Source organism: Propithecus coquereli, unplaced genomic scaffold (assembly GCF_000956105.1).
Source record: "Propithecus coquereli isolate 6110/MARCELLA unplaced genomic scaffold, Pcoq_1.0 Scaffold27, whole genome shotgun sequence".
Classification (NCBI taxonomy): domain Eukaryota; kingdom Metazoa; phylum Chordata; class Mammalia; order Primates; family Indriidae; genus Propithecus; species Propithecus coquereli.
Genome location: NW_012148285.1, coordinates 8,966,200 through 8,976,354, shown reverse-complemented (window position 1 = coordinate 8,976,354; position 10,155 = coordinate 8,966,200). Strand labels below are relative to the sequence as shown.

General features: G+C 35.4%; 2 protein-coding genes across 2 annotated transcripts in view; one reads left to right on the top strand and one right to left on the bottom strand.

Annotated features, from left to right (window-relative positions):
* The window catches only part of GSPT1 (G1 to S phase transition 1), a 28,584-nt gene extending 18,820 nt beyond the window's left edge, over window positions 1-9,764 (top strand). Inside the window, exons 7-15 of the mRNA XM_012647746.1 lie at window positions 234-414; window positions 1,388-1,542; window positions 1,713-1,853; window positions 3,415-3,508; window positions 4,375-4,455; window positions 5,797-5,970; window positions 7,028-7,117; window positions 7,288-7,456; window positions 9,280-9,764. Coding sequence (XP_012503200.1) covers window positions 234-414; window positions 1,388-1,542; window positions 1,713-1,853; window positions 3,415-3,508; window positions 4,375-4,455; window positions 5,797-5,970; window positions 7,028-7,117; window positions 7,288-7,456; window positions 9,280-9,332 — 1,138 coding nt within the window. The 3' untranslated portion in view covers window positions 9,333-9,764. The remainder of the gene's footprint in view (window positions 1-233; window positions 415-1,387; window positions 1,543-1,712; window positions 1,854-3,414; window positions 3,509-4,374; window positions 4,456-5,796; window positions 5,971-7,027; window positions 7,118-7,287; window positions 7,457-9,279) is intronic.
* Window positions 618-869, bottom strand: LOC105813127 (40S ribosomal protein S27-like). The gene has a single exon (XM_012647747.1). The coding sequence runs from the start codon at window positions 867-869 to the stop codon at window positions 618-620; it is 252 nt and encodes an 83-aa protein (XP_012503201.1).
* Window positions 9,765-10,155: the final 391 nt, after the last annotated feature.

Here is a 10,155-nt window from a genome sequence, read left to right as displayed (position 1 = left end):
GCTTATAGAATATATAATTGACTATAGATATATATAAAAGCTCCAAGTGTTTGAATCACAGTAATACAAGTTTTATTCTTTTAATTTTCATTTCACCAATCCTGTTCATGATTTAGATGTTGTATGATGGATATAAAGCTGCATGTTACCAGTTACACCTTTAATGGTAGAAAAACGTCTTAAAAACTCTTATGTTCTTAGCAGTATTATTCTTATTTTAAAAATTATTTCAGGTACTTGTCTTGGGCCTTAGATACAAATCAGGAAGAACGAGACAAGGGTAAAACAGTAGAAGTGGGTCGTGCCTATTTTGAAACCGAAAAGAAGCATTTCACAATTCTAGATGCCCCCGGCCACAAGAGTTTTGTCCCAAATATGATTGGTGGTGCCTCTCAAGCTGATCTGGCTGTGCTGGTAAGGACATTGCCAACCCATCTGTGTACTTGTTAGCCGTCCAGCTTATCTCTTCAGTATTTGAATTTAGGTTGAAGTGAATTATATTGATGTACACAGTCACAATTTGCATTTTTGTCACAATCTGCTCATGAAATCTTTTTTTTTTTTCCAAAATGTGTTTAGTTTATTGGGATAGTTTCCCATTCATTCAAGCAGGATACTTAGTGCTGCTTCCTTCTGAAGGAACACCCTTCTGTAAGCCTTGCTTTTCCTCCTGTAGGCTGGCAGAGGACAGTAGAGCAACCAACACACAAACCTACTGTTTGTGCATGGCTAAACACCGTGGTGATTTTATAGCATCCTGGGCGTTTCACATCCATGAAGTAGGAATTTGGGCTCTGCACCAGGCGCTGCTTCTTGTATTTCCTCTTCTCTTCTGGAGAGGGATGAAGGAGATCCTTTGCGAGAGGCATGTTCTCATGGGAAGGCCGTCACCACCAGAAAGCAAAATCTTTATAATTTGATTTACTTCTGAAAATATGGTTCACCTTTTCTCTCCCATTGCTGTTATCTATAAGTGTGTCAGAATTTAGTGTCTATCAAATGCCAAGCCCATTGATAGGCACGGTGGGTAAAAAACAAGTAAGAAACCATCTGTTTCTTAAGGTCTTCAGTCATTTTGCAATTTTAACAATATACTGGCACTGGATCACATAAACTTTTTGTAGTTAAAATGGCTAGAAAATATTTCAGTTATAAAATATACAGGCATCCTAGATTTTGGGAATTTTGGGGATTGAAAGAAACATTCCACAATCTTAAACCAACTAGACATTGTTTGATTTGTGACATTCAGAAGCATGTACATTATGACTCGTTTGCTTCTATTTTCTTGCAAAAAATTTGTGATACAACTGAAAGGAAAGATGTTTTACTGCTAGAAGGATAGATCCGATGTGTAAGAGTAACCTATTTCATTGCTTGGAATTAGGTAATATCAGCCAGGAAAGGAGAGTTTGAAACTGGATTTGAAAAAGGAGGGCAGACAAGAGAACATGCAATGTTGGCAAAGACAGCAGGTGTAAAACACTTAATTGTGCTCATTAATAAGATGGATGATCCAACAGTAAATTGGAGCAATGAGAGGTAGGCTTAGATGTTTTACTGTTATTTTAGAGACACGTTAGTGGAATTAAGGATGGTTTTGTTATTGTATGCCTTTTCTCTGGTGTTTTTCTAAACCTTAATTTGTTTACTGATGAAACTAGCGTTCGTTTGGTTTACATTATAATTGAGTTATTTATAAATACTCATAGATATGAAGAATGTAAAGAGAAACTAGTGCCATTTTTGAAAAAAGTTGGCTTCAATCCCAAAAAGGACATTCACTTTATGCCCTGCTCAGGACTGACTGGAGCAAATCTCAAAGAGCAATCGGATTTCTGCCCTTGGTACATGTAAGTAACCATTTCTTCCTCTTTTTTTGTAAAAAAAAAAAAAAAGTCTCTATGTAAGTAATTTAAGAAAATTTTGACAGTAATCTTGGCTTTAAAAATAGCAAGAACTTTGCCCCTTTTAAATTGGGTTGTCTTTTTGTTACTGAGTCATAAGAGTTCTTTTTGTACAGAATGCAAGCCCCTTATCAGATACATGATTAGCAAATATTTTCTTTCATTCTATGGATTGCCTTTTTCACATTCTTGATGGTGTCCTTTGAAGCACAAAAGGTTTTAATTTTGATGAAGTCCAATTTATCTTTTTTTCCTTTGGTTGATAGTTCTTTTGGTGTCATACCTAAGAAAACATCACCTGGTGCAAGATCATGAAGATTTGGCCCTGTGTTTTCTTCTAAGGGTGTTATAGTTTAGCTTTTACATTTAGGTGTATGTTTTGTTTTGAGTAAATTTTTGTGTAAAGTATAAGGTACGTGTCTTGGTTCATTTTGTTTTTGCATATGGATGTCCAGTTGTTAGGCACAATTTGTTGAAAAGACTATTCTTTTTCCATGGAATTGGATTGGTACCTTCATTGAAAATCAAATGACCACAAATGTAAGAGTTTATTTCTGGACTGTTCAGTTCTCTTCCATAAACCTCTATGTCTGTCCTGGGCCAGTATAACATAGCCTTGATTACTGAAGCTTTGAGGTTTGGAAATCAGAAAGTGTAGTCTTCAGTTCCTTTCTTTTTCAAGATTGTTTTGGCTATTCTGAGTCCCTTAAATTTCCATATGAACATTAGGGTCAGCTTATAATTTCTGCAAAATAGGCAGCTGGGATTTTCATAAAGATTGCATTGAATCCGTAGATCAATTTGGGGAGCATAGCCATTTTGAAAATATTAGGTCTCCCAATCCAAACATTGTAGTTTTAAATGGGAAATTATCTTATGGAACCTTGGTTTCAGAGCTGGAAAAGTCCATAAAAATTTATTAATGGAATATATGATTACAACGTGTGTGCTATTTCCTATAACATATTTTTCTAAATCTTAATACGTTTATGGGGAAGCCTTATATTATACTGAGCTGAGATGAAATGGATAATAAATTGGTTCAATGAGAAGAGTACATGGAAATAGAAATATTGTTAAGGCCGGGCGCGGTGGCTCACGCCTGTAATCCTAGCTCTCTGGGAGGCCGAGGTGGGCGGATTGTTTGAACTCAGGAGTTCGAAACCAGCCTGAGCAAGAGCGAGACCCCGTCTCTACTAAAAATAGAAAGAAATTAATTGGACAACTAAAAATATATAGAAAAATAAAATTAGCCGGACATGGTGGCGCACGCCTATAGTCCCAGCTACTCGGGAGGCTGAGGCAGGAGGATCGCTTGAGCCCAGGAGTTTGAGGTTGCTGTGAGCTAGGATGACGCCATGGCACTCTAGCCCGGGCAACACAGTAAGACTCTGTCTCAAAAAAAAGAAATATTGTTATAACCATGTTTATTGTTTAAAGTTACATTTATGTGAAAAATTTTGATATTTATGTTGACTTTTTAAAATGGATATTGTTATATTCTCAGCGGATTACCATTTATTCCATATCTGGATAATTTGCCAAACTTCAATAGATCAGTTGATGGACCAATCAGGCTGCCAATTGTGGATAAGTACAAGGTACCCAAAATGTTAAAGAAATTGGGTTTTATGGGGGTGAGATCATTGTTTTGTGTTTTGTTTCTAATTATCAAACAACTTTATTAACAACATAACAAAGATGTCTTTTTTTTTTTAATGTCTGCCTATTAGGGGTATAGATAGGCTATAATTTATTCAGCAAGTTTAGTTTATTATCGACTGCTGTTTCCCAGTGAGCCAGTGGTCACTTCTTAGTGATAAACCCATACAAATGAAACTGCTGGGTTTAAAGGATTTTCATATAAAAGTTGATGGATATTGGTAAGTAGCCTTCCAAACATACTGTGTAACTTATATTACTACCAGTACCATGTGGGTGTTAGTTTTACCATAGCCTCACCAACACTGGATGTTGGCCTTTAAAAAAAGACTTCATTATGTTTAACTGGATTTTCAGCTTGTTTTTTTTTTTAAGTTTTGCAGTATCAATTTATGTAATGTTTTGCCCTCCTCAAATACTTTATTGCTTCATAAGCTCCATTCTAAAATTAACAAGTATTGTTTTTCCTATTTTACACCTGAGGAAACAGGTTCAGAGATCAGGAGAACCTGAATTTGTACAAATAGTTCAGATCTTCCAATATGAAATTCTGTGTTTTCTGCACCAAACTTTTAAAATCATAGGGATATTTAATTATTAATATATAATTATACAGATGCTTATGACAAACTTTTATAGAGTGTTTGTTAATTCCCCTATATTTAAGATTAATTCCAAGCATTCTACCATTGAGCTAATGATTTTGCTTTCTGAATAAGCCCTGTAGAATTTCACTGTGGGCTGTTGAACTGCTATAGAGCAGCAACAAGTCTGAAACTTGATTTTTTATGTTAAATTTCAACAGGACATGGGCACAGTGGTCCTGGGAAAGCTGGAATCAGGATCTATTTGTAAAGGCCAGCAGCTCGTGATGATGCCAAACAAGGTAAGAATTAGTTATGCTCTTTCCCATTTAGACTTTTTTTTTTTAATTTCAGCATATTATGGGGGTACAGATGTTTAGGTTACGTATGTTGCCCTGGCCCCCCCTCCCCTCTCTCATTTAGATTTTTCTCTTGAAAATATTAGCAAAGACCCAGAACTTTGTAAAAGCACAGGGATTTCTATTCAAAGAAACTTAACTTTTTTAAAGTCAGGATTATGTTTTGTTAATGTCAAATATAGAATTTAAGAAAGAATCTATGGTGCTATTATTTTTCAATGACAAATGAAGGGGTCTTAACACCATGTTAGAGCTAAAAGATGCATCACAAAGAGACCACCAACCCCCTTATTTTATAGGCAAGTAAATAGAGATCTGGAATGGTCAAGTGACTTGCTTCAGTTAACATAGTAAGAGCCAGGGATGAAAACTGTTTTAATCATGATGTAGTAAGTGGTGTGTGTATATGTATAGTTAGGTTGGATACTACAAAATAGTGAGTCTAAGCTGTGCTCTTGATTTGTTTAGAAAGCAGAGGGTTTGCCTTTATCCTAAATGGGTCTTAACTCTGTCTTATAATTTTTTCACCGTTAGAGTTTCATTAAAACATGCAGAATCACCATAAATTATTCCTTTGTGTTATTTCTGATTGTTCAATTGCTGATATTTGCAGATAACCTGTTGCTAAGAAACTATTACTGGTTTTTCAGAGAGGGCTTTTCTAACAGCCCCAAAAATGTTGCTTATGTAGGAACATAGACATGAATTATCAGGACCTTCAGATATCAGAATTTATTTACCATGCTCATTCCAAGCCCAGTGAATTAGAAAAGGTTTTTCCATTGTCAATATACTGTTTAAGTATAATGGGTACCTTAGGAATTGGACATTGGGGTTTTGGATGTCTTATGCATAGGAGATTACAGTATTCTACCATAGCATCTTTCGTCCAAAGTATTTATTGATTGAGTCTCGCTCTGTGGCCCCAACTAGAGTGCAGTGGCATCATCATAGCTCACTGCAACCTCAAACTCCTGGGCCCGTGCAGTCCTCCTGCCTCAGCCCTCCCAAGGAGCTGGAACTACAGGTGTGTGCTGCCACACCTAGCTAATTTTTCTATTTTTAGTAGAGATGGGGTCTCACTCTTGCTCAGGCTGGTCTGGAACTCCTGACCTAAAATTAAAATGATCCTTCTGCCTCAGCCTCCTAGAGTGCTAGGATTACAGGTGTGAGCCACCATGCCTGGCCTTGACTTGTAACTTTTTATTGAACAAGTACTGAGATTTTTTATTCTGTAATGCAGTGAATATATCAGAAAACCTCCAATCTTGGTTTCTCTTAAAGCACAACGTGGAAGTTCTTGGAATACTTTCTGATGATGTAGAGACTGATACTGTAGCCCCAGGTGAAAACCTCAAAATCAGACTGAAAGGAATTGAAGAAGAGGAGATTCTTCCTGGATTCATACTCTGTGATCCTAATAATCTTTGTCATTCTGGACGTACATTTGATGCCCAGGTAAATAAGTTATTGTAGTGGTCTTAGTGATTTTTAGTGTCTAAATGAAATTAGGACATGCCACTTAACCCACATTAGTGTGTAGAAGGGGAATTGAAATGGTATAAACCATTTATATATTACAGCGATGATATAGGTATCTCATACACATAAGGTCTTCAAGATGGTACAAGTGCTATCTGGATAGGAAATAGTATTCTTTGTAAGTTCCTTTTCATTTTTGATCTCCTGTTGATAAATTTATTTTATCTAATATTTACTTTGTCTAGAGTGCGGTTGCCTTGGAAGTCATGGTTTGTGTGCTTGTTCTGAAGCAAGTAAGCTGCCAGACAGGAAATCACACACATGTTTTCTCCCTGTTATTAGCAATCTGACCTTCCTGGGAGAATGACAGTAAATAATTGGTATAGTTAACAGAATTTTTGAGTTCTGTTAAAAGATATGATGATTAATCAAGTTAGATGTTGATGCCAGATGTGAGGTTATTCACTTTTACTGGACTTTGGATATTGAGAAATGGAACTGTAAGTATAGAGCTGTAAGTTCATTTCTAGGTAACTTGTGAGCAGTAACGATTGGCTTAATTCCTTGGGGAATATAAAGGAAAGACTTCCCAGAGAAGAAAGTCTGCCTGCTACTTGTGTGGTGGTGTTTTTGTTTTTGAGATGGGATCTTGCTGTGTTGCCCAGGCTGGACTCGAACTCCTGGGGCTCAAGTGATCCTACCACCTCAGCCTCCCAAGTAGCTAGGACTACAGGTGTGAGCCACAGGGCCTGGCTTGCCTGCTGTGTTTTTTAAGTTGATCAGGCACTTGCCAAGAAGATAAATAGGGTATAGGATAGTGAAATACAGGCTTGAAGTTAAGTAACCTTATCTATCCTGTGAACAACATTAATAAGACCCATCACCGCTAACACAAAAATAACTTAAGTTGGTGTCCTACTGAGATGGTGAGTTACACTAATTCTTGTGATACTATATGGCACTTGACAATATTCAATTCTTTTTTACCCTAGGGATAAAGATAAGAACTTTTGTTTGTTTGTTTGTTTGACAGATAGTGATTATAGAGCACAAATCCATCATCTGCCCAGGGTATAATGCGGTGCTGCATATTCACACCTGTATTGAGGAAGTGGAAATAACAGTGAGTTTGTTTTAAGATAATTGGCTGGTTTGTGTATTTTGGTTTTAAGACTTTTATCTTGATAATTTCTGATCAGCAGTAGTGATGCACTTTTATTTGTACTCCTGTTCTTCCTAAAGATTCTTGTATTTGGCATGATTCTGATCTTGTCATCCTCTTTTCTTGATTAGGCCTTAATCTGCTTGGTAGACAAAAAATCAGGAGAAAAAAGTAAGACTCGGCCTCGTTTTGTGAAGCAAGATCAAGTATGCATTGCTCGTTTGAGGACAGCAGGAACCATCTGCCTTGAAACCTTTAAAGACTTCCCTCAGATGGGTCGTTTTACCTTAAGAGACGAGGGTAAGAATTTTAAATTAATGTCTAGTAGGATGCCTAGCTTTGGTAACCTTCATCATGAGTACAGTACACATTGCAACAGACTCAAAGAAATATATTCCTAAGTATTTGAGTTGACTATATGGAAAAACAGAATTATATGTTTTAGCAATGATGCTAAATTTAATAATGCTCTACATGAAGAGTCTTAATTTTGACATTTTGTGAGTAATGGGATTGCAGAGCAATTTTATTTACTAAGCAAGACATTCTATGATAAAATCCTTTTGTAATATGTGTAGAGACTAAAGGTGATAAACAGATTGATGAATTTTTTAACATCTAATTTTTCAGAGTTCTGATTTCATGTTTTTTGGTATGCATCCATTTCTGCCTACATCTTGGTGATGGAGAACAACTGTAATTTTCCTTTCTTGGGGTCATGAAATTCTTTGGTATGAAAACAAAATGATTGTTATGAAACATTTCCTTATGAATTGTTAATATTTCTAACTTTAAATAACTATGACTGTGGAAAACTTTACATAAAACTTTATGGTTCATAGTCATTTATTTTTATGGAGGAAGAAAAAACTTATGGTTCAATTTAAATACAGAATAGTCAATTCACATGTTATTTCTGATTCCATTTAGCAAAAATTTACTGTATATCTTCTGAGTGTCAGGAACTATGCTAAGCCCTGTAACAAATATAGTCCCTTGAACCTTACTTCAGAGAAAACTGTATAAAGACAGTATTTGTTTTACTTTAAAGTTCTTATTCTTGCTGAGTGTAGAAGCTAATGCCTGTAATTTCAGCTACTCCTGAGGCCAGGAGTTAGAGGCCAGCCTAGGCAACATAGAAAGACCCCATCTCAAAAAAATAAATAAAGTCCTTATCTTAAAACTCTTATTGTTGTTAGTGAAACTGGTTATTGGGTTTATCCTATGAATATAACAAAACGATCATTTTGGTTACCAATCAGAACCTAATAAAAATCAGGCAGACAGAAGAAAATAAATTTAAGGTAGCAGGCATTTTTAACCCCAGAATCATTTTTTCCTAAAAGGTAACTTGACTTTTAGGTTTTTCACAAGACCCAGTGGGGTTTTTATCCCTTATAATTCATAGGATACTACTGGAAGGATGTGTCTACTGGATTGTAGTTTGGCAGTAACTGCTATATCCTTTTAGTTGCTTAAAGGATAGCTTTATGTTTTTAGCAGCTTTATTGAGATATAACTTACAAAATATGAAATCGACCTGTTTTAAGTATACAATTCAATGAATTTTAATATGGTTACAGAGTTGTACGAGCATCACCACATTCTAATTTTAGAACATTTAGAACACCTAAAAAGAAACTGTATACCTGTTTATAATCATCGCTTATTCCCACCCCAGCCCTAGGCAACCACTAATCTACTTTTTCTATTTGCCTTTTTCAGACTTTCCATAAATAGAATCATATAATAATGTGTGGTCCTTTGTGTCTAGTTTATTTCACTTGGCATGTTTTTGATGTTCAACCATGTAGCACATAATTCCTTTTTATTGCTGAATAGTATTTCATCATATGGATATTCCATTTTGTTAGTCCAAGGATGGGTTTTTTACATAGGGAATTGTATTTCTTTTCCAGCTCCCCCAAGTAAGACCCACTTATTAAGAATACCTAGTCAGAAATCATGTCTGTGGTGGTAAAACCAATTAATTACTAATTTTCATTGCAAAAAAAATTTTTTTTGATTTAAAATAATAAGCTTTAATACCTTAGAACATAGACTTGCTGTTAACTGCTGAAAGGTTTTTGTTTTGTTTTGTTTTGTTTTAATTCCATTTCTAGGTAAGACCATTGCAATTGGAAAAGTTCTGAAACTGGTTCCAGAGAAAGACTAAGCATTGTCTTGATGACCCTGCACAATACTGTGAGGAAAATTGACTGCAAAAGCCTACTTCACACCGCCTTCTCTTATTTTCTGCCCATTGATAAACCTCTCCCCATATTTTGCAAAGAGCAAATTCACAGCAAAAGTCCACATTATGTCAGCTTTCTCATATTGAGAGCTCTGCTATGCCACTGTTGAATTTTTCCCGAGATTTCCCCTCCCTTTCAAACTCTGCTTCCTTGGACAGATTTGGCAATAGCTTTGTAAGTGATGTGGACATAATTGCCTACAATAATGAAAACCTACAGGAATTTTTTTATTTTTCATTTTCCCCTTAGGCATATTTAGTAATTTTTCCCCAGGCAGATCATTCTGAGTGTGCGAGTGTGTGTGCACATGTTATTAAGACAACTACCATGTTAATAAAATATTCAATTTGAAATCCTTTTCGGTATTTGAATTGCTTTTGAATAATGTTTTTTATCTGGATGTAACATTGTTGCATTAGCTTTTTAACTTTACCAAGTAATTGAATACATTTTATTACTTGGACTTTTCTAAACTCTTTCCCTACCCACTCCTTTAAATAAGGCATTTACAATGTTCAAGTTTTTATTAAAGGAAAGGATTAGCTTGATCCCTTCTTTTGATGGTCAGTGCATACATACAATTAAATCCCTTTATCCAACTGTGACACTGCTTTACTAGGTTTATCAGTTATTTATTTTCTGCCAATTTATATTTTAACATGATTTCTTAAATATAATAAATTGTAAAATAAAAGAACAGCATACTGTAGTTTTTATAAGTAAAGCTTAATGAAATTGTACCCC

Excerpts from the sequence above, each read along its gene's own strand:
- LOC105813127 (XM_012647747.1), bottom strand. The coding sequence starts at position 869 with ATGCCTCTCGCAAAGGATCTCCTTCATCCCTCTCCAGAAGAGAAGAGG.